The 24,745-nt window shown below is 38.4% G+C and overlaps 1 protein-coding gene across 1 annotated transcript; it reads left to right on the top strand.

The window, feature by feature from the left end:
- The first annotated feature begins 1,757 nt into the window (after nt 1–1,757).
- On the top strand, nt 1,758–24,745 carry gnas (GNAS complex locus). Its single transcript, XM_074681315.1, has 12 exons — nt 1,758–3,472; nt 6,619–6,691; nt 13,097–13,151; nt 13,311–13,430; nt 15,302–15,399; nt 18,404–18,458; nt 19,030–19,103; nt 19,269–19,327; nt 19,431–19,551; nt 20,802–20,932; nt 21,275–21,342; nt 22,309–24,745. The coding sequence occupies exons 1-12, from the start codon at nt 3,334–3,336 to the stop codon at nt 22,453–22,455; spliced, it is 1,140 nt and encodes a 379-aa protein (XP_074537416.1). The 5' UTR covers nt 1,758–3,333; the 3' UTR covers nt 22,456–24,745.

Here is a 24,745-nt window from a genome sequence, read left to right as displayed (position 1 = left end):
TTTCCAGAGTAAGGCCTACACTCTGAGTGTGTGACTCATAGGATTCATGTACTCTATTTACATCCTGAACAAAAACCAGGAGAAAAGAGGTGTGGCTGTGATGTTTTTAATGTTAGTCCAACAGATGGGAGGCAAGTCCTCAGGGATTTTCACTGAAATGGTCAAAGGCTCTGGGGCGCACTAGATCAGAATACCACTCACAACCAAAGCTCACCTCAAAACCCAAAGGACATCGAGGGGATCCAAAGAAAAGCTCTTAGTCCCCTTACAGATGCGCTTCAGTTTTTATGTTACTAAGACAAGCCATACTAACCTGGACTTCTGTTTTACTATTTGTCCTGGCTGTATATTTGGTCGGAGCTCCAGGCCAGGGGATAAAAGGTTTTCATTAAGTTATAAATGGGAAGGAAATTGATAAATTCCTTTTAATGACAGAAAAAAATAAAAGCAAGTTGTATTATCAACATATGGCTGTAGTTATAAAACTCTTAGTTTGATATACCATTCAAATGTTTGTTACAATCAGGAACAAGTTGACACTGACATTGTGCTGCAAAATGAAGTCCAGAGTGGTTTTACATCACAGAAAGTTGAATGGTAGCATACCGCCCATAATCATAAGATAAATTTGTTTATCAGTGTTAAAAAGAAAAAAAAACATCACTGTAGTTATTAAAACTGTCACTGAATACTGTTGGTGGTTATTTTAGGTATATTAGATATTTAAATGTTATCACTGTAGGTCCCTTGAAGTTTTATGTTTAACATACATTACCATTTTGGCAAAGGTAAAAACACTTCAATTGAAAATTCCTTCAATTTATTTAATGAATGAATGAAGGTTATGATACTTTTGGGATGACTTTTAAGCAAAAACAAAAATATGAAAATAACCTACAGATCTTTGCTCTGATTAGGTAGACTGCTGCCACCTAACGTTCATAACGCATAGTAGCAACAAAGGCATGGCTTCCCTGTGTGATTAAAATGAAGCTTGCATTTTAAAAAGATATCACATAAAATGTGATGAGGTTAATTCATTCTTCACAAAGAGTTTTATATACATTTTTTCTGATTTCTTTTTTTTTTGCCTATCCCACCCCTTGCGTCCAAAGACTGCTAAACCTGCAGGCTTACAGAGGAAGTGATTATTTGTTAGGCTACTGCATTTTCTGTGGTGGTACATTATATCTATATCATTATACCGTTTATAGGCCGTTAGTTGCTGTTTGTATCTTTGATTGTTATATGTACCGTTAAGGCATCTTGGTAACTCAAGTAAAGAGTCATCACATGCCTAGAAAGATACATTATCAATTAGACACTGTTTTTAACCTGACTGAACTCCTATAGCACTCACATAACACAGCTTTGCGCAGTGGCTTACTATTTTCATTTAACGGGCGGTAAGGGGTTTAATGGGTGAAAACAACACGAGTCTCGTTTGTGTAAGCTAATCGATTGAGAAGATACGATTAGCTGCAGAGCAACATTCAAGTTATGTCACTGCAAATTACTAACCTGTCGTTTAAACAGCTGTAAAGCTGGGCTAAAAGCAGCCTACTCGGGGGTCCTCATTACTAGCATTACGCTTGCGCCTCAATGTCTTGCAGTCTCTGGTTCTTATGCTGATGATGCCCCCCACCTCACCACTCCAAATGTATGACTTCCGACCTTCAGAGTAACGCGGAGGTTTTCTTTGAAGAAAGCGCCCTTTTCTCCGCAGCGCCGTGCCTCTGACGCAGCTCCGCACCGGGGTCACGTGACGAGACGAAGCGGCCTCTCTTCTCCTCCTCTCGGTCCTTCCCAGGGTTCAATGAGCGCTGTGTGGCCCCACCCCGTCTACCTTCAGCGCTGTCTAGCTCTTCAATATAGGCTACTGTACTCGTCGAAAGAGAAAACGAGAGAGAAAGGAAGAAAATAATAACCTCCAAGAATTGGTTATTCCTGTCTTTCACCTTCCACGACAAACTACCAGGAGGGGAGCGGCCTTCGCGGTGGGAATGTGCTGCTACAGCAAACCTTCGTCCTATTTTTTATGAATGTATATGCACATGAAGTCTCAAGCCTGATGCCAATTTATTGACCTCAGATTCAACAGGAATATATATGTATTTTTGCAAGAGTTTCTCCATGAGTTCACCTAGGCCTTATGTAGGATGTAAAAATTGAGCAGAACAGCGGCTTTTTTTCCACCAGCAACAAACGTGGCTAAATACGAGGGATATACACATATTGGTCACGTTTTAATTTTTCTTTTCTGTTTTGAAATCGCTTCGATGATCATCTACGTGAAGGGATTCATCGGACTCAACTCGGGGAATTAAAAAAGTCTATCTGTGCGCAGTTTTTGGAGGGTCGGTGGTGATTTGAGAGGTTGATAACACATTTTCAGCAACAAAAGCTAGGGGCAGGGAGCGAACGAAGGCCCTTTGGCGGAGAAAACACAGCAAGGAACAGCCATCACAAATAAGAAGGACAATCCGGGGAAACTGGAACGTGTCGGAATTGTAGGTTGTGGGTGACTTGTCGAAAAGACAACCGCACTGAGTTTGCAACGGTTGACGGTTGATTTGTTGCAGCAAACGAAGAGGAGCCGGATGACGACGGAAGCAATGACAGTATCACACATGTAGCTCGTTTGGATGTAAATGTTATTTTCTTCTCGCTGTCCTGCTGCCCCCCGACGAAGAAAGCCGTCGGGGAGACGGGGTTACAGAGGATATTTTATACCGTCAGAACTGTTTATCATGCAAGGAGATGTGGTAACCAGCCGCGCCACAGCACGAGTGAGGTTTTCGGACACGCCGACTTTGGATCCTTGTCACGGGCAGCAGTGAGACGCAAGACCCGGGCTTTTTGGAGATGCAAATTTGGCTGTGTAGTCTGCCTCCGTTTGAGGTGAAACCTCGACTTCTGGTGTCCTAATACACATTGTGGATTACGACTCTCTACATTTCTTGTTTTACGTGGGCAGACCGTGTGGGGAAAGATAACATAACTATACTGCATGTGAAGGAGGAAAGCCCAAGCAGGATTCAGCAAAACTGAGAAGGCGGCCTCGGTGTCGTCAGCAATAGTATCCTGCCTGTTCTCTGACAGCTAAATACGCGTTATGGACACATAATTTCTCCCGTTCTGCACCACGAACAGTTTCTGGAGCAGGCCAGGGACGTTATATAGTGTGAAAAGGGCTAACAGAGCTGCCAAACCGCATGACCAACGAAGGATCTAGATAAGTTTAGTTCATTTATTTTTCTTTGCACCCCCTCCCCTCCCCTCTACCTCCTCCTCCCCTGGACCCCCTTTTTCTTTTTTTTTTCTTGCGGGAAGATGGGTTGTTTGGGCAACAGTAAGACCGAAGACCAGAGAAATGAGGAGAAGGCACAAAGAGAAGCAAACAAAAAGATAGAGAAGCAGCTCCAAAAAGACAAACAAATATACAGAGCAACACACAGACTACTACTTTTAGGTGAGTTTGTTTGTATTCTTTGCAAACTTGTTTATGCTTGATCTAATAAGCTAGGCTACAACCAAGTCTCTACTCTAAGTGAACACAGTCTACTGGGATGTTGTGTTGGGGGACATTGTCAACAGTGTGATTTTATTGTGTAACTGCTGCACTGTGCTGGGTATTCAGTGTGCTGCTGTTCACCATCTACCAATGCAAACACCAAAGCATGCTCTAGCTGACAATGCTTGTTGGTTTGACAATATTAAAGGGTTTCAGAAGCCAGTGTAGGAGGTGGGTACACTGATGTCACTGGTTATCACAAAACATACAACTCCTGACATCAGTCAAAGCTGGTTGTCTGTCTATTTAGCAGCAACTTTTACATGCTTAAGTGTGTAAGATTATGCTTTTCATCTGTGTTAATTTGTGACTACCCTGCACCCCTTAAAACTTTAGAATGCCTGTAGGTGTAAGAATTACTCTGAACTAGTTTACTAAGTGTAACCTTAACCGTGTATTAAGATGGTGTGTCTGCAAGAGAGAACACAAGTGGAGGTAGGCCAGTTCTTGACATTACATAAGAGACAAATAAGAATTTCCTAGCTTTTTCTACCCTGCTCTCCTCTCTATCATAGACTTAATACTCAGAAAGCCACAATGTTCTTAGTAAAAATCAAATTATCTTACTGCAGAAACTCAGTCAGGATGTGTGCTGTACAACACGCCTGTATTTATACTGAGGAGGAAGTTGTGGTGACTGAGGGAAAGCAGAAGGACAGGAACCACGTGAACATCAAAACAAATATGTCTGCTTGAGAGCAAGATACCTGTCCATATTCCAGTTCTCTGGAGATACCAGAAGTAATACGAGATTTTGACTATTTCTCAGTACATGACAATATGTGTAAGCAGTAAATTTGACCAAATGAAACAGAAAAAGCTCAGTACTAGACTGTAGTGCACCTTAAAACATATACATGGCCTTGCTGTTGTTGAGATGCTAAAAAAGCCAGCATCTGAAGTGCTACAATCAGTTTTATTAAGGAAAACATCGCAGTGACAGTGAGTTATTTCAGGACTTAGTTATGAGTAAACAAGACAAAGGAATTGTTTAGAATTTGTGAAGTAATACTGAAATTGTTGTCATTCATCTACAGAAGTAATGTATTAATTAACTTAATCACGTTTTTTTCTGCCATGCTGGTGAATGGGTTAAGAAGTCATGCCACTGGATTATCTTGTTCATCATTGAAAAGGAATTAGTTGGAATACATTTGTACAGAATGCAAATTATGAGTTTTATTGGGCCAAGGAGTTATTTAACATTTTAATTGAAATGTAACATCATTCCACTGTCTGCCAAACAAAAATGGTTGTCCTGTATTCAAAGACTACCTTTAAAAAAAAAAAAAAAGGTATCGACCAAAGTTAGAAGTGGCATTAGAGTGAATTCACCTTTGAGTTGATCAAAGTTATCGTTAAAGTCCTCTTGCTGCTCATTGGCATTAAGCACAATTTGCACACTCTGGTGTTTGCATTACAGTGGCCACCTTTATTCACATGTTTCAATTTCTCATGTATGTTACATGTTTTAATCACTAATCTGAATCTGAGACATGCTGAAGATCCATCCTGGCCTCACAAAAAAACCCATAAGGTCTTGCTTATGAAAAATCTACTCTGATTAAGCTTTAGATTAGATTGAATGTATTTTAAAAAAGGATTCAAAGATTATTGTGTACTTGTACATAGTATAAACCTATGGTGGCCCACGTTCAGATTTAGTACCAGATTGAACTCTACAAACATGCAAGACCTCCAAATCAACAAAATGTCAAGGTTAGGCTAAAAGTTAGGGTCTGGTCATTTATTTTGTGAAATGCTATGACCCTACAATATTTAACTTGGCAGACTGTGTAGCATAGGAGGAGACAAGAAGATGGAAGTGATAGAATAAAGCTGACTTTGAGACATACATGTATAAGTCAAATTGAGTGTATCAGATCTTCAGGTCAGGATATACTACTCAGCTGGTTGAGCAACCAAAATGACCTGAACGCAATGTCTAGCCACACACACACACACACACACACACACACACACACACACACACACACACACACACACACACACACACACACACACACAGCCACATATTCACCTACCTCTCTACTCACTCACCCAATCACAAGCATGTGTTCCTGTACTCTCTGTCACAGGTATCAAGGATGACTGGCAGACTAACAGACTCACTGCTAAAAGTCTAACATCAAGGAAAACTAAGCACTGACCATGACAGTGATGCTCTTTAGCTCTTTGTAACTTTACATAATAATAGCAAATATTGCGTAATCCACTCTATGAAAATACTATAGATGCAAACCGTGATTACATTCTCCTTCTACAACATAATGCCACTCGCTAGACCACATAGTTAGTGTATCTTCTGCCAAAAGCAAATATTTTATTAAGTCAAAAGAAGCTTGATAACTGAAATCAGCTTTTTCCGTAAAACTGATTGAAAGGGTCAGTAAACATGTTTCAGCATCCTACTGGTAATGAACCGTCACTGGTGGATCTGATTGACATATATCAAAAAAGTGCTCTGTGTTAATATGACTACAAAAATACATTTTTTTATTATGTGCTTCAGTTTTTCACCAATGTCTGTTTAGGATGAGAAATGATTCTAGTTTAGAATAGCAAAAATGTAATTCCTGATAACTCCTCAAGCAAGGCACAGTGATATTTTCACTTCACTATTAGTCTGGAAATATTCTTGCAGGTCCCAGACCTTTAAGACAAATGAATAGGAGCACATGTAAACACCTCCAGATCTGCGGTCTTTGCAGTCTTTATGTAATTGTCAAATGAGTCTTTAAGTGCAACCAAGACTTTCTTAAAACACAGGTTGCTTTGCTTTAAAAAAGCATGATTTTGTGGAAGCACATCAGATATTTATCTTTATTTTTAGAATGTGTCCACTGAGGCAGTGGGAACAGTTTTCAGATTCAGATAACCCATGCTGTGAGCATGAAACAGGACCGTCCCATTTGTCAAACTCTAACTTCATTTTCAAGGTTTCTGCCTGGTAAAGTTTGTGTAATCTTGTATTTCATGTCCCTAATCTTTCCTTTCTTTCCTCTATCTTTTTTATTTCTCAGGCGCTGGAGAGTCAGGAAAGAGCACCATAGTAAAACAGATGCGAATCCTACACGTCAATGGCTTTAACGCAGAGTAAGTATGACATGGGGATCGGGTTTAACCTAAGTGGTTGCTGATCATATACCTGCTGTTGGTCAAATCAACATGATGACTTTAATCATTAAATTAACAGGGACTACTTTTCTGTTTAAGTTAATTCTTATTTGTCTTAGTCAAGACTAAATGCTTAAATAGATGGATCCAGTGCTTATTTTTTAATTTCATTTTATTTTTTATCAGGTACAGTGGTAGGATGTGTTACATTCAGGCAGATAAAAGAAGAAGAAGACCTGGCTTGCGATTATGCGTTTCCCAACTTTAAATTAACTATGAGTAGGGATGGGTACCTTTCACATATGAAACGATACGGTACAGATGCCCGGTACCTGGCTATCGGTACGGGTACTCAACGATACCAGTTTTCGGTACTTTTTTGTGCTTTTTTGGAAAAAAATATCACTTTGTTTAATTATATATTTTTTTGTTTTTCCATTTGAAATATTTATTCTTTAATATATGACCTTGTAATGCTGTGTTTATGTCCAGCATGGAAAATTACCTACTCTTCCACCCTCTCATAGTCACAAGGATGCGTTTAGGTACCTAAACATGGTACCTTTTGATTTTTTGTGAATCAGTACCCGACTTTAACAGATTTAGGTCAGTACCTATAAAAGTACCTACTTTGGTACCCATCCCTAACTATGAGTGGAGGGCATCATGTATACATGATGAGGCAATGCACAGAAATCAAACCAGGGTCCTTGTAAGAAGGGAACTTTGGCTCAGACTGGATGCAGCTGAGTTAGGAGTAGTTGGGCCTTTAAAGCTTAAAGCTATTGTTGTCAGTATGTTGTCTATTTTTTCTGGGTTTTGTAATGTGTCATTAAATTTATGATAAAAGGTGTAATTAACAAAAAATAAACAAATACTAGATGCTTCCCTGGAGAGAATTATGACTGTGAGGTGCTGGTTATATATACTCTCTACCACTAAATCTCAGAGCACAACTCCTGTTGAATTTTTTGACTCCTGCTCTTGGCTACAGCCATGCCCCATGCACAAAACACTACAAGAAGGAATCAGTAGAGACATATGAAAACTATATTTTGAAATAGAATAATGGTCACATGAATTCATTTTCTTATCAACCAAGCACTCAAAAATAGTGGCCCATTGCTATTGTATTCCTTGTGTGTGGCATTCTTATTCCTCGCTAAACAATTGTCTAATTTTTGTTGATGGTGTCATGAACAATGCAAGTCTATTCAAGCCGTTGAGATTAACTAGACATGGCTGTGGAATGGTTTTAGCCAAAGCTGAAGTTTAACTCATACCCCGCCTTTCTTTCGCTGCATTTAAGAAATTAATCTCTGGTCAGTATTATATGTACAATATTGACAGAGACGTGAAGGTTTCTAGATGTTCTCACTCCAGCACAAATGTTGTCGAACAAGCAGTTCAGACTGTTTTACAGTTATTTTCTAAAGTTTGACGTTAAATTCTGGATCTGTTTGAGCCGTTGGTATTCACTGGTGGTTGAAACAGAATTATCTTTGGGAGGTTCACCAAGAGAATCAGCACCTCAGGAAGGCAGTAGTGTATGACCCAGCACATGACTGCGCAACACCAAGCCGTGTGTGAGCATGTCTGTTAGGTTTGTGTGCCAATATATGTCCACCTGTCTGCCCAGAGCTTGTACAGGTGGACAGGCGACTTTATGAACAATCACATCAATATCATCACTTCAGCAAAACCTTTGACATTGCACAGATTTCATGCTTGTGTCTTTGCCCATTTATAGCTCTTGTCTTCCTGTGTGTATGGTTGGCCGTGGTATTTAGATAAACTAAATTTTGCTGTCTTTCTCAATATGTGTTTGAACTTATGAAGATAATAAGTTGGGTCACTTATCATCTCTCAAGTGCATGAAAAGGTCCCTTTTTAAACACAAGAAATCTGCTTTAACAGTCCCTGAGGGCTGTCCCTCATGGTCCCCCATATGATGTAGAAACAGTCTGTAGAAAGCTTGGTTCCTGAATCATGGCATAGATTCACTGATTTGTAGGGATGTTCAATACCATTCTTTTTCAGACTGGTACCAGTTTGAGTTCCCCCTCAAGTACTCATCGATATCCAAGTACCAGTACCACTAGCGCTTTGATACATAAAATTCCAATTAACAGTGACACATCATTTTGATCAAAGACAGCACAGTCACTGCCATAAGAACCAAAATAAAATACAAACAACTCTCTCTGAGTTTAATATTTGTTTTTAGTAAATTAATAAAAGTGCAAAGTAAAACTAAGAAGTCTCAGAGTTGTAGTATTTTTTTAAATAAACTGATGTGCAGAATAAAACGGTTTAACTGTTAACTCTCCCTGGTTTATTCATGTTGTCTGGACAGGACTAGGCGCACATTTGCCATGGTGTCAAACTGAAGCATGTAGGGCCAACTACTGGCAATGAAGACTCACTTGACATAAGATTTTTTTGCCTTGAGTATCAGGTGTTGGTATTATTTGGTACTGAAAGAGTGCTAAATGTCCATGTTAATACAGAAAGGTTGAATAAAGTTAGTGTTGTGGTTATAGTCTGAGTGGCTTGTGACAAGATAAAATTCTTGATCCAATTGCTGACGTGATTTTCCAAAGAAAGAATGAATGACTGACTCAGCTCTTTTCCTGTCCTTCTGAACAATGAATGCTACCTTTGGGCGAGGCATTTGACTGACAGCTGCATAACTGGAGCTCTTAAGTGGACAGGAGCTGAAACTTTTAATCCAAGGGATGTTTTTGCTTCCTATGTGAGGCATATTTTTAAGTTTTTTTCCAGGTTCAGTTTCTGTCATCTGCTTGTCCTCTTACTCCATTAATCTGGGATGTATAACCTGATGCCGTCTGTGTAACACATTATGTGTTTTTGTTTTTCTGCTTTTTCTGTTGCTAAACTTGTGTATGCTGTCATGCTAATACTATGTGACTATCAGACTGATGAGGTCTCGAACAAGACTGATACGTCTGCAGTCCGACTCTGTTCTGTTACGTGCTGACTGCGTTTGTCAACTCACACCGGCTGCGTGTTCAGTCCAGCAAGCCACATGACTGACAGACAGCTGGAGTTGCGAGACTGAGAAGTTCCTGCTCTTCCCACTCCATTGATAAGTCTCTCTTTATTCATGTTGGGCTGTAAAACCTCAAACCTGTTGACTCCTGGTCTGGCTGCGCTCATTATGTCTGTTTACCGTCCTTGTCAGGCTAAATACAAACAGATTTTGACACGGTTTGTTTTATTCTTAAAGTCACTAAGTGATTTTAGGTAGTTTCCCAGTCACGACTTCCTGTCCCACTCAATGTTCCCGCGCTAAATTTTTACGTCATAGTTCAGTGTCTGGCAAAAATAAGATGGCTGTGCGTTACCTGCAACCTGCCAGACTGCCCCTCTGACCCAAACAACTCGGTTTAACCCCTCTTTTCCATTGATTTTCTTGTTGTCCATTTAATTTTATGAGAATTTGTTAAAAAGGTATGGCAGAAATAATTTCAACTATCATGAGTCAACTTTTCATCCTAAAATATAAAACATTTTTTAAACTATTTTTCTATCTCACTGTAAGATTTGCAGTTTCTTGCAGTAAAATGATAGAAATCACCACCAGGTTTACAAACCTAATTAGGGCTGGGCAATATCTTTGTGCCAAGAAGCATAACTTCATATTTTAGATGATTGGCAATGAACAATACATGTTTCTTTTTTGGTAATAAAAAAATCATTCCCTGTTAGCTTAAACATTTAAACCTGACAAGTAATTAGATATTTTTCTTTATCTTTAAATCAGTTGATTAACCACTTAAGTTGCAAATGGCCTGATGAAGTCTGTGTCCAAAACCCTGCATATTCTGCACAAATTGAGTTGCACTGTTGTGATGACTTTACTCTGGTTGTTGGATGATCTAGCATACAGTCCCATTGGGCTGAGCTTTCTGCTTGTGAGGGCATCCCACTATCAATCTTGGGGGAAATAGCTTCATTGGAGATGGGTGCTTTGGTAATGTACTGTCAAACTCTCATGGCTCCCAGGTCCTGTTGGACCACCCAGCGTTAGTGAAGAGTGAAACACTTTGTTGAGCTGTACTTCCAGGCTCTCTCTAACTTCATTGCTGGTTTTGGCAGTGTTTCTTTTATACAGTAATTCCAACTGATCGACTGGCATCTTGGGCTAGTAGTTGTTGGTAGCAGTATAAAGCTGTCCTGTTCAACAGTTGCAATGAGTAGCATGTCTTTAGCAATATGGTATGGCCACTGCCTTGGTATTGCCCCACCTTTATCTTCTTTTCACAACGCACATCATGGTTAAATAAAGCTTGCAACATAGATTGCTTTGGTGCAGAGGACTGTGAAGGCTTCACGTTATGGGTTGCAGCACACAGCTTTGCTTACTTTTTGTATTGTACTTTGTGGCACTGTTTTAAAAGGTAGAACGGATTAGTTGGGTGAAAAGGATTTTGATTTGATTTGATTTATTTAGTATCCACCATTAGTAACAGCAAATATGCAGTAGCTATTCTTCCTGGGGTCCACATATTACACTTTCAACAAAAAATATAATCTTTTTAAGCATGCCTATATACACTACACTCACAACATTCACACAGTCCACTCATTCAGTAGCTCTGTTATCCACCACTTGATTGCAGAAAATAACCAATACACATTTACAAGTTTATAAAAGAAAACAAAAAAAAACAAAAAAGAAGAGACAAACCACAGAACTCTTCTAACCTTTTGGGACTACAGCAAAAAATTCAAATCATTAGTGAGAAGTAGTTCATATTATTATCTTTCAGGTAAGCCATATGTGAACAAATACATCTTTAATTTCTTGTTGAAGCAACTTCTGTTACTGTCTGAAATTAATTAAGGAATGGACAGTGACAAGAGAAATAAGTGAGCTGTCAGCTCTAGAGTGAAAACGTGGTTGTTGTTATTTTAACTCAGCTTAATTATGTAAGACCAAGATGTCTTACCATGTCTTAAAAACTCAACTAGCCCTTATCTCCAAAACATTTGGAGCTCCTGTAAAACTGTAAAACATTTGATTCCAGAGCATTTGAGCTGCAAGATAGGGTGATGCAGAAAAATGTTGAATGTGTCCCAGTCCAGTTTTTTTGTGTTGTGTTGTGTTGCTCACACTAAATTGAAAATTTACATTCACTTTCATACAATATAATTTTTTTTAGTTTCTTCAGTTAAACCTTGTTTTTTACAATTTCCAACAAAATAAAAGGTTCAAAAGATTTGCAAACCTCAAACTCCATTTTCATCAACACTTCTCTACGTGTTCAAACATCTTAGGAACTGGGTTCGTACAAGAGTTTATGTGTGTGTTGTGTTTGAGTCTGAGCAAGCGCTCTGAGTATTATTCTAAGCCACTAATGATGATTCCCCGTAGGTAGGAATTGTCAGCAATATTTGATAGCTGTACAAAGACCTTGTGCTCTTGAGAGAATTTGAGACATAAGGCTCTACTAAAATAATCTGCAAGATATGGAGTACAAAGAGAGCACATGCCAAGGACATGACAGGTTTTTTGCACCTGTTTTCCAAATACTGATGCAAACATATGCAAGGCACGACTGGGGTGTTCTGCCTGGCTGTAATAGATCAAAGTTATGATCCATAATTCTTCCGGTTGCAAAGAATGGTACAGTCCTTGATTTTGGTAATCACATGAATAAGTTTTTTTTTTTTTTCAAATTAACTACTTGGATCCGTATGGTGTAGCATATCCCTTGTGAAAAGGAAAAAAAAAAACATCCTTGCTTAATAACACAGACCAACTGTTAGCAACAGTATGTTTGCTCTCTGACTGGCTTCCCAGTTACCTCAAATAAAATCTAGAGAATTCTAGTAGCTGTCCTCATAGCAGACACAATTCCTCTGCCATACATGTCAACAAAGGTCTGTTCCCCGTCCAGATCAAAGCTAACAGCACGTGTAGTTTACCATGTCAAAGTAACACTGAGTGCTTTTTTCTACTTGTTTAGCTTCAAGGAAATGATACTTGTGAAGTGAATCCTCATTTAACACAAAAGTGTTGAACAAAAAAAAGGCTGTGCCATCCTGGATGGCTCATTTGTGTGGTAATTACAAAACAGCATATTTCTTAGTGCCTCCATATCCATAAGTATTTGGATTATTTTGTAAGCATTAAACACATGAAGTAATAATTCTGTCTTATTATTGAGTTATTTTTGATTAGTATCTGCTTTTAAACCCTGATCTCTAAAGAAGGCTTTGGGGGAGCATAACAACATTTAAAAACCTCCATAGGCTCCTACAAGAGACTGCATGCCTTCTTTGTCTCTGGGAGTGTGTAACAGCACAGCAGTAATCCCTAAAAAGATTTTCACTGACCCGTTGTGTCTGTTTCAGAGAGAAGAGGCAAAAAATTCAGGACATCAAAAATAATATCAAAGAAGCTATCGAGGTAAGTGGCTGTGTTGGTACCTTTTGTTTTGAATTTACTAAAACATCAAATTTTGTTTGGATGCTTAAGTTTATTGAATTTGAATATGAATATGTTTGAATATTTTTTCTGCCTATTAAACCTTTACTTCATTTTGTTTTGGTTGGTCTACTTTAACAGACCATAGTTACAGCTATGAGCACACTGACACCGCCAGTGCAGTTGGCGTGCCCAGAAAACAGATACCGGATTGAATACATCCTCAGCCTTGTCAGCCAGAAGGACTTTGAATTCCCCTCTGTGAGTATCACAAAACAAAGACGAGATTTTTAAGAATATGAATGTTTTGCTTATAAAAAAGTTATAATCTTTAAGCAGTGTTCTTACCATGCAGCCAAAATTGACAAGATAATTTAGTTATTTAGATTTAGTTATTTGTGCTGGTAATTTATAATGAATCCAAAGAAAATTTCTGTGGTGTCTTATGTAACACCTGTGTCAGTTTCTTTCAAATCCAAGGTGACAGTTCCCTGATATGAGTAGTACACCCCTGAGGTTTACTGAGGCCTTGTGAGTAATTACTGTCTAAGTATTGTCTATGGGAATCACTCGTTAACTATTTGTCCAAGCCAAGGGAATTAAAGCTTACTCTGTGGGATTTTAATTGTTTATCCACAGCCACTTGTGGGACCAGGTTGATTCTCTTTTCAATTACCTGCTTATGGAAAGTAAACGAGACTTTAGAGTCAGCAGCTTTAATTTTTTTAAAAGCTCATTTAAATCAGGTAAAGTGATAATATAACTACAAAGGTTCAATGTTTCTTTGTCTTTATGTACAAGTGTCGTCATCCAAAAAACATAAACCTGAAAGTTGCTGGAAATGTGTGAAGAGTGGTTTGACTCGCTTTCTAATTAATGTACTACTAGGCTTATGGATCTAATTAGTTCATATTAAAGTGTTAAACGCATGCAGATGGTTATAAAGGGAGTGAGATCCCTCATAAAGGATGACCATCAACAAACAGCCCTACCACTAAACTAGCCTGCTCTCATGATTCCTGAAAAATATCCTTGGGAAAGACCTCTGTCTCTCACCAACTCAAGTGGCTCTTTTTTTTTGTATGTGTGTGTTTTTTTTCTCTTTAATTGGACAGAGTAAAAGATACAGACATGACATTGATAACAAGTATGCAGCTTCAAGAACACATCTTTAACCAAGCGTTATACTGTCACCAAATGTATAGCACATATCTGTGCATTTTTTAAAAATGTTTTCATTGAATAACCTAAAACAGCCACTTAATGGATGGACGAATGTTAGAAGACAAGAAAGTGTCTGCCCCCTGTGCACTGATTCATGAGTTTAATACATTTTTTAACTCAATACGTTATCCTTTCTGGTAAAAAAAGTGCACCAGAGTAATAATGAAGTCCTGCTTTTATTCAACAGCACCGTTGAAACGACTTTTGAATATAACTAAAAGATGACTATACCTTAAACTTGATCTCATAATACAAAACAACACTCAATTATTAATCTCATTCTGAGGTTTCTTTTGTGCAAGCTACTTGCTCAAGTGTTGTGCTTGTGTCCTTCAAACATCATTGAAATGAATGCCCTAACTTCATGAAGATGCTTATTCCCAGTGTATCCAAGCATATGAGTGAATGAGTCTGTCTGTAGCACCTGTGTGTTGAGAGGTATCTTCTCTTCCCACCTGTATTTACCTTTACAGACATGTACACATGCATTACCCAAGTACAACATCGACTGCATTTGGTGTCAACAAGAGCCCAGAGCATCTGGTGCCCTCAGAAACAGGCTGTGGATGGCACACAGCCCTGTCTTTCTCTCTTTCCTGTGATATTTGGTGTACTGTAAATACTACTGACTCTTTCTTACCTGACTCTGTAATTCCTTTGAGTTTGGACACTTTTGGTTGATCTTATGTAATCAAACAGTTTGTAGAATGTTACACTTAAAAAAACTGCAGGCGTTAAACATTTGTTTTGAATGAATCTGGTTAATTTTCCCAATGTCTTCTGAAATAAGCCTTTGATTTATGTATGTCACATGTAAACACACAGGCATTTCTGCAGCAAAACTGAATTTGGTTCTCTGTGAGTTTCTGATTTCTGACTTTGATGTATTTGTGTACCCAACTACATAGGAGTTTTACGACCATGCAAAGACGCTGTGGCAGGACGAAGGGGTCAGAGCGTGCTACGAAAGGTCAAATGAGTACCAGCTAATCGACTGTGCCCAATAGTAAGTGACCACTTCAAGTTCTGATACATATCCTCTCAGCTGAAGTGCCAAGTTTTTGACTGAATCTAGACAACTGAATGCAATACAGTAAAACAGCTTTGCAGAAACAACAATGGCCCCGGCTGAATAATTTTTACCTTTTTAAAGTAATTCACATTTTTTTTTACGCTGTTAGTGCGTTGACATTGAGATTACAAGTCAAACAGGACAAGAAAAGGAAGTGGGGGATTTTAGTTTGTAAACATAATCCATTTGTATCCATCCAGGGGGGGCAGACTTTGGGTGTAGATAGAAATGTATTAAATGAATTTGTATAGGTACATGAAAATATTGATTTGAGTATTTACATTAGATAGCAGTCAGCACTGCTGCTGTTTTTAGAGGCTGACTGGACCGGCAACAGACACCTAAATTTACTTAGAACCACTTAAGTCAACTTGAATCCAATCAGTGAAAGTGGTGTACACTATATTTTAGTGATGTTCCTGTTTCTTAACCATGCAAGTTATGTTTAACAGAGGCATGTGTGTTATTTTCCCCTTTTTGATGAGCTCTTTCAGTAAGAAATTGTTTTGACAAGTCTAACTTGAGTTTATGCTTAGTTGATAAAGAAATTAAATAACTGAACCTTCCTCATTTGGCCCATCTCAGGCGAAGTAAAAGTTATTCCCCTCAGGTGAACAGTGATATACATGAGTGGTATTGGATTTGGCTCAACAGCAGCATCTAGTGGCAGCTGTTCAATATTACTGCTTTGTATCAGTAACTCCTGCTTCTTGTAAATATCTTTATATATGTCACCGTGTATCCAACAAATTGATCTCAAAGCGGCTCCACATATAACTTTAAATTCACACAAGGTGTAGTTTTAAGGGCTCTTTGATTACTTATTGCTTGTCTTCAAGGTTTTGCTCTTGAACTACCCTGCCCGGTGTGTAGGGGAGACTGGGTATTGTTGTAACACTTTTTGCTTCAGCACCTCCAACTTACTGAATGTTTGAGTCAGAGTTCTCAAACTTTAATGCAAAGAACCCACATTTGTTTTCTACAAATGGCATCAACTCAAACCACTGCAAGAATATCGCAGACCTCACCAGGTGATGTCAAATATTTGTTTGACACCCTACCCCACTACTGGGCTAGGTTGTAACACATGCTGGGGTAAATTTTAACTGTTGGACAAAAAAAGAAAAAACAGAGGTCATGCCCCTCAAAAAGAGGTTTATTGAAATAGAAACATCCAGAACAATGTCTCTCTCTGTGACTGACCATAACTCACTTCCTGTTTGACTCAAGAGTTCATCCTTAACAGTATGTATGCTCAGACACTACAGTGTAGCTGTGTAAAGAGCACGTAGGTCTAAAACAACGTACCGTTTTTTGTGACTTCATCAGATGCTTTTTTGAAAACATCTAGGCACACTTCTGTCTGTCTTTCTTTTTCACTGCCTAGGCCTTATGTAACATTATTAGATTCAAGAAAATGTTCTTAGTTGTTCATAAAGAGATGGTTGTGACACTTTTTAAAGATGTTACAACCCACCCCACTCCTGTCAGCCAGTGCTTAGCTAGCTGTATTAGCAGAGTGGATTGAAATTAGCATGGGAAAAATGCATCACATTTTGCATAAGAAACTACAATTTATTCTAATATAAGTCAAATATTTTTATCTGGACTAGTATAAGTACTAAACAAAATATAGTCTTAGTCAAAAAAAATTTACTTTCGTACCTCAAAATCAGTTTTTTTTCTCTATAGAATCTTCATGCACCTGTTCCCAGCCCTGACAATCACCATGTGTGATCAGGGTGGAAGTGGGTAAATATTGAAATGATCATATGACTCCTATCTGATATCTGATTGGTCAAATTGACTGCATTACAACTCTTCCCATGTTACAACCATACCCAGTCTCCCTACTCCAAGCATTCTCTCCCCGTCTTTCTCTGAGACAAACCATATAAAGTTTCAAAATTTTACAACTGAAGTTACTTTTTGAAGTAAGTAAGTAACAACTAAGAAGTATTTTCAACAGAGTATGTCTATTCTATATATTCTGTATTCTAAGGCAAAAGCAGGTATCGGGTAGAATAAAAGTCAAATAGTTTTCCTGAAATAATATCATTTTGCAGTGTTTTTGAAGCAAAGGTGGCCAAGCCTGAGTCATACTCATATGAGTGGAGGTTTAATGGAGGACAGGGGTGATGTTTAGGGAGGGCATCTTTGCTACTAAACTAAGGTTTGGTAAATTACTCTTGGTGGACAGATCAGTTTTCAACATCACATTTTTGAGTTGCTTGGCTGTGTTTTAGACAGTCTTAAAGTTGAACTGGTACCCATCATTTCTGATGCTGATGGCTGAGATGGCACGTTCAAATCTTTAACTCCAACACTTTTGTTGCTCACAGCTCAAAAATACAAGCACATCTTGGTTTGCTTTGTTTTTCTACTTTATTTCAATTTGTATTACTGTGTGTATTCTTTCTTGAGCTACTCAAGCCACTGTAGATTGGAAGCTGATAGACTATTAATAGCGCATATGGTTGGGTCTCCATGGTAACTGTGCTGGAGGCCAGGGCGCTGGGGAGCTATTTTTGAAATCTGCTCTGTAATGTCAGACAGACACCACTGTGCTTTTATTCTTTTTCTCTCTCTCTCTCTGTCCTCCTCTTTTTTTGATCCCCCCTGTCACATGTCCATTCTCAATCTTATGCTGTAAACAAGTAGACACAGTACAGTGACAGCGTGTAAATCTCTGCATAATATGATGAACATTGATTTACATTGCTCCATATTATATTAAAAAATGTTGATTGTTGTTTTACCCTTTTGTCCCATGAATGAGCCTTGGTATTCCTCTGAGGTTTTTTATTTATTTATTTATTCTTTTAAATTGCCTGGCTTTTTTTGGTGTCTGCTTAACTTTCTTCATCGATGAGGTCACTATCTCATGTGTGACATTGACAGTGTTCCTAAGGCACTTTTCATTTTTCTGTCCTTTCAGCTTTCTAGATAAGATTGACATAGTGAAACAGAGCGACTACACTCCAACAGACCAGGTGGGTGAAGATTTTAGTCAATATTATCCAAATCCCATTATATGTGTTTTTTTCAACTAAGGTGTATCAACGGAAGAAGGTTTTTACTCTATTTATTTTTGAATTTCTCTATTATCTTCCACAAAGTGCTTTCTGGTCTTCCGAGGGGTCCAGACGACAAAACAAAAATAAGAAAGCAATTGTTTAAAAGCTCTCAGGTTTTGTAGGCAGTCTCTTAGGTTTCAAATCCCTCAAGACCAAAATTCTAATGTATAATTTTCTAATCCATCATGACTACATTCTAACACCACACACATTTTTTTAGGATACACTGAAGCCACGTTTGACCAATCTTTAGCTAACATTGGTGTTAGCTTTTTAGGCTTTTCTCATTGTTCAGTTTTAAAAAGTTTAAGTCTGTAGGTCATGTCCAAATTTCTGATGTTTTTTTCAGCTCATCAAGAAATTAAGATCAAATTAAGACATGGAGCACTTTGTATGGTGTAGAGCTTTAGATTTCTGAATCTGAATTTTTGTTACATCTCTTTGGTCTTGGCAACATTCTTAAGACAGTTTTGGTTTTCTATTTCAGGATTTGCTGAGATGCAGAGTACTGACTTCGGGAATCTTTGAGACAAGATTTCAAGTTGACAAAGTTAATTTCCAGTGAGTAAAATTTTCAATAACAGGGCAAAGAATAATTCTTTTTACAAAGCTGACTGTTGTGACTTGTATGAATGAATGAACTATGTTGAGTTGAAGTGCACAATGGTCCACATGATGGCAGTAGTTCACTTATTGACATTAATGTCCATTGTTTGATTCACACAGTATGTTCGATGTTGGCGGTCAAAGAGACGAACGCCGTAAATGGATTCAGTGCTTTAACGGTATCCCTCTGTTCATTTCTGCCCCCTCATACGTCTCTCATCCCAGCTCTTTTTTTTTTTTTTTGCAAGACTGATTTCTCTGTATTTGTCATGTCATCACCAGATGTAACAGCCATCATCTTTGTGGTGGCCAGTAGCAGTTACAATATGGTGATCAGAGAGGACAATCATACCAACCGTTTACAGGAGGCCCTTAACCTCTTCAAGAACATCTGGAACAACAGGTTAGAAGTGACTCAGTACGACAACTTTATTCTGAAGAGGCAAAGATGTTTAAAAAGTGGCCTAATGCAAGTGGGTTTATGATAAAAAAGCACCAACTTGCGCTCATGGAAGAAGACACCACTCCTTTCCTGGCCACACGTTCTTCTCATGTGCTATTGGGCGCGCTTTTTTCTGTCCTCAACCACTTTTCCTTATTCTCATCACACTTTAGCCCCTCCCAGCTGCTTAGCAGAGCTACAGCTTGCAAGATATACTTTAATACCGTTATTGCTCTATGCAGCTATGCCTTTGTGAAATATAACAATAATTGCAGCCGGGGTGCAGCAGTAGATCCCTGACAGCCTGTGCTGCACAGATCACCTGTGTGCATAAGTGATGCACGGTTAGAATAGAATAAAACTTTATTGCTCCATTGGGAAAACTTGTTGTGGACTCAGTGCTGACATCATACTGCCTTCATGAATAGTAATAAATATATAAAGAAGCCGTAAACATATACACAATGGCCCATACACACATGCATTTCAACGTGTTGAATGAATCCCAACAAACAACACACTAGGATACACCAGGAGTTTTTAAAATTGTTCAGTTCACATTTGGGGACTCTGGCAGACTGTACCAGATGCTGAAGCATAGATTTTGACTGACTTTCACATGGATATTCAGAGTGCAACTCTGAATAGGAGAAATACCATGATATACCCCAAGGCCTCCTCAGTGTCAAAAAATACTGAGATATAAATCTTTTCTTGTACCACCCAGCACTAGTATGTGTATACACCATGATTCAGAGTGGAAAAAGACTGAATTTTCCCCAGGGGTATTAATAAAGAAACACTTTAAAAATCTACCATGCAAAGAGGAAATTGTATATAAACCAAATCCAGAACAACTCCATCACTGGGGCAGGAGAGACTGAGGTTGTGCCTCAAATCAGATACTTCTGGATGTACACTTGTGTCTCAGATCAAACACTGCTGCTTCACACTTAATGGACAATGTAATAGCGTTTCAGAACCGCTCATGGTTATTCTTCTGTCTTTCATTAAATCAAGTTGCATTGAGTTTTCATACTGTTCAAATGCTAATAGACTGAGCTTAATACTTGTGTCTCATACAAGCGTGATATATTATTGATGATAGAGGGAGGGATTAAAGGGTCAGTTGGAGCAGTAGGAGTTGAACTGTTCTTAAATGAACATTGATGTTGTTGCAGTGTTGGTAATTGTACTTTGTTTCTCCTCAGGTGGCTGCGGACCATTTCTGTCATCTTGTTCCTTAATAAACAGGACCTGCTAGCAGAGAAGGTGTTGGCAGGAAAGTCAAAAATTGAGGAATACTTTCCTGAATTTGCTCGCTACACAACACCTGATGATGGTGAGCAGTTGTATGCAACTAACACATTTACAAAGCTTTCATGTTTTTGTTCTGCCATTTATTTAGAGAGGACAGTGTGTCAGAAAACTAGCATTTGTTTTCAGAGTCTCCAACAAAGGAATGCACAATCACATATATGTTTTGTATGTTTCAAATAAACATAAATTGGATAAACCGCTTTAAAATTTCACATACATTCAGTTGTTTCTCTGATAGGGTGACAGGATACACTAAACTGCTCTTTTGAACACAGAATGTTATTCAGGTCTGATCCATTCATGATTGACCTGAAAAGTAAAATCATAGGAGATCTGCCCTCATATAGCCTCTTTCCTCTTGCAGCAACCCCAGAGCCTGGTGAAGATCCTCGTGTAACGAGGGCTAAGTACTTCATAAGGGATGAATTCCTGGTAAGTGTTGGGATATTTAGTTTTTATTTAGTTTTTTGCAAGTCCAGAGATAATCACCACATGCTCAATAAAGTGATACCAATAACATGTTGAAATATGGATAGGTATCGAACTATGTCCTTTTATAAGTATGGACCAAATTCCGTCTGTAGTAGTGATTTACGTAAAATCAAACAGTACCATGGTTAGGTACCTAAACGCATCCTTGTAAATGTGAGGGAGTGGAAGAGTTGGCGATTTTCCATGCTGGACATGAACATAGCATTTCAAGTTTATACTCTGAGAAATAGATATGTTAAACTGAAAATCTTTGAGATTTTATTATTGAATAAATGTAATATTTACTACCTCATAAACAAACAAACAAGTACCAGAAATTAGTATTGTTGAATACCAATGCCAGTTGCCAGATATCGGGCATCAGTTTCATATCGTTTCAAATGTTAAAGGTACCCATCCCTATGTAGTAATACACTAACATGTCTACTCTGGAGCGCTAATCACCATTGTTGTCCTAAATAATGCCATCCCCATTGCATTGTGTAACATGTATCATCATTATGCTCAAAACTGGATCTATTTTATGTTTTCTGGTGATCTTAGATGCCAGTGTTTTTAAATGCTAAGAACCAAATGTGTATCATATTAACCCTTTAACTTTCATTTTTTAAATGCAAGGGATGTAAAGTCTATTAAATTTTATTATAACTATGTATTTGTATTTGTGAAAGTTTTTTGTACAACATTTGGTGAAAGGCAAACTAGTATGTTTCTAAAGATAAGTGGCAAACATAGCCAAATTTGAAAATTAAAACCTCCAAAAATCTTGAGTAATTATTTTCTTCATAGACAACAAATCTCACAAAAGGGACCAAATCAAACATTTAGTGTTAATTTTGCATTGCATGGATGGGCACACTAATCCACTAATAAACATTTTTCTTATTTTCCTTTCTCCATTTACAGAGGATTAGTACAGCAAGTGGTGATGGAAGGCACTACTGTTACCCCCACTTCACATGCGCTGTTGACACAGAAAACATTCGCAGAGTCTTCAACGACTGTCGGGACATAATTCAGCGGATGCACCTGCGGCAGTATGAGCTGTTGTGATGGCAGGAAGGTGTTCAGCCAAAAACAAACAAAAAACATGGGACTATCAAAACCCTGAACCCTGTGTCTTGGAACTCTCATCCACAGAAGTTTGTGAGCTCTTGTGAAGAAACAGGGGAGCCAGGATACACAACATTCTGACATGCACACACAGAGACACACACACACACTATTTACACAAATCCAGTTACTCTGAACCTAGAACTTCCCCTGATGTAAACTTTAGAAGACAAGCTACTTTGACAGGAGGGTTTGATGATCTGAAACAAAGAGACTCTGATCTGCATTCATCCATATTGTGGCTCTTTTCCTTACAATCATATATCAACCCATAACATGTTACCTTTGCCTGTCTGTAAACCCAAAGTGGCCCAATCCAGACTGTCTTTCCAACTTTGATGAGGGTTTGAGCAGCAGTTGAGATTCTCCTCTTGTTGAGCTCATGATGAAACAAAGAGAGCTACTACTTAAGTGCCACTGTTTAATTACTGCATATTGAAAAAAAATAACATGTTGGAATTGATCAGCTGAACACTGTATTTATAACAAGCACTCTGCTCAGGACTTGACTCAAAAAAATCAAGATTGTATACCAGTCCATCTTATCACTTACACACATCCCTAAACCCAACCACAGTATCTGCTTGCACACTGAAAAATATCAACCTGCTTTCAAGTAGACTACAGAACTGGGACGTCTCTAGAAATGTGCTAATCAACCATCAAGCAACAGGTACGTCGAGCTCTTTCCAGCACAGCTCTGAGATTAAACAGTCCGAGTGAACGACTGCACAGCCAAGCCCTGAGTAGCAGCGTTGCATGGACTAAATGGACCAAGGGTGTGCTGTGATCAGTCAGGCCTTCAGGCATGGGGTCAACATAAAAAGGACTGACCCAACTCCGATGTGAATTTCTGGACATGATGACAGGGCTCTATGACCGGCACTCGACTTCTCTACAGAACTGCTTTGCAGCCTGACTTTGCCCTGTTGGAAGTGGAGCAAATGTGAGAGAAGGATAAACTGAGTTAAAAACAAAAGCAAACAAAAATAAGCCAACTTTACGGGACTTCACTAACAGAGGGCAAAAAGCATCCATATCGTATAGGTTCAAGAGAACTCTCATCCTGTCATGATTGACTCTGTTTTACGGTCTCCACAGCTGTTTCTTGTCTGTGTGGACATTTGTGCCATTGTGCCCTGTTTGCGTTCTCGCTCTCTCTTTATCGCTACTCTTAATTCTCTCTGTCTCTTGTTATTTGTTCTTCATTTATACTGGCCTCACTTTGCTCCCCCTGTCTATTGTTTTCTCATTCACTCTCACTCCTCCATAAACATTTTTCCTCCCATGCACCTTTACTTTCCTAGCAGTGCTCTTTTGCTTTAGGAGGAAAATACAAATATAATAAATACCAAGATATAAGAATGAAGAAGACAACAAAAACAAATGGGACACTATTTTTTTTCCATTCCTTTGTCTTTCCCCTTATCTTCTGCCCGACCTTGAGCTCCTTTGTATGTGTGTCTTTTCTTTATTGCTGAACTATTATTCTTGTACAGACTGTAAAATGTATTATTTTGTACAACTTTATGAAAAAAAAACTTTTAGAAGATCCCTGTGCCTTGATCACGACTGTACGTGTGTAATGAGCTAAAGTGGGTGTCATACTGCGCTGTATAGCTTGGCCAATTCCTTCCTAACTTCTTTTCCCCAAACCACTAACTACTTCTCCATTTTCTTGCCCACCCACCCACCACCATCAATAAGACCATGATTCATAGCCTCTCTACTTTTATTTCCATCCCCTACTCTTTCATCCTACCTTGTCATTCTCTCTTTTTGATTTAAATGTCTATTTTTGGATCCATATACCCCAAAAAAGATAAACTTTATGAAATGTATATGGGTTTTAAAAAAGTATTTTATTAGAATCACATGAACCTTGACAAATTGTACACTTGGTAGTGTGCACATTGCTATAACTTAAATCCTTTTAACTGAAGTTGGTTTCTTTCGTTTTCTTCGCCATCTGCAAAAGACATTTTGAAGGGTTTTTGAGGTGCAAAATCCTTGGTTTGTTACATCTCTTGTTCATTTGTTTAAAAAAAAAGGCCTGAAAATAATCACTTTAGTTTCAGATGAAGGGGAAGGGGTCCTCCTTCCTAGCCTTGCACAGCAGTGGCAGACTGTACAGTATTAGTATCTATCTCATTTCAGTGCCCTATTCTTCATTTAATGTGTACATCAAATATGGGTCTCAACTTTCTGAAAAGAAGCTCTGAGAAATAAA

This window comes from Halichoeres trimaculatus, unplaced genomic scaffold (assembly GCF_033239565.1).
Source record: "Halichoeres trimaculatus isolate MK-OKI-2021-1 unplaced genomic scaffold, fHalTri1.1 fHalTri1_scaffold_11, whole genome shotgun sequence".
Classification (NCBI taxonomy): Eukaryota; Metazoa; Chordata; class Actinopteri; order Labriformes; family Labridae; genus Halichoeres; species Halichoeres trimaculatus.
This window is presented reverse-complemented; position numbering and strand designations above follow the sequence as displayed.

Coding starts and splice junctions, on each gene's coding strand:
- gnas (XM_074681315.1), top strand. CDS start 3,334: ATGGGTTGTTTGGGCAACAGTAAGACCGAAGACCAGAGAAATGAGGAG. Junction 13,152..13,310: donor ATATCAAAGAAGCTATCGAG/GTAAGTGGCTGT, acceptor CTACTTTAACAG/ACCATAGTTACAGCTATGAG. Junction 20,933..21,274: donor CTACACAACACCTGATGATG/GTGAGCAGTTGT, acceptor TTCCTCTTGCAG/CAACCCCAGAGCCTGGTGAA.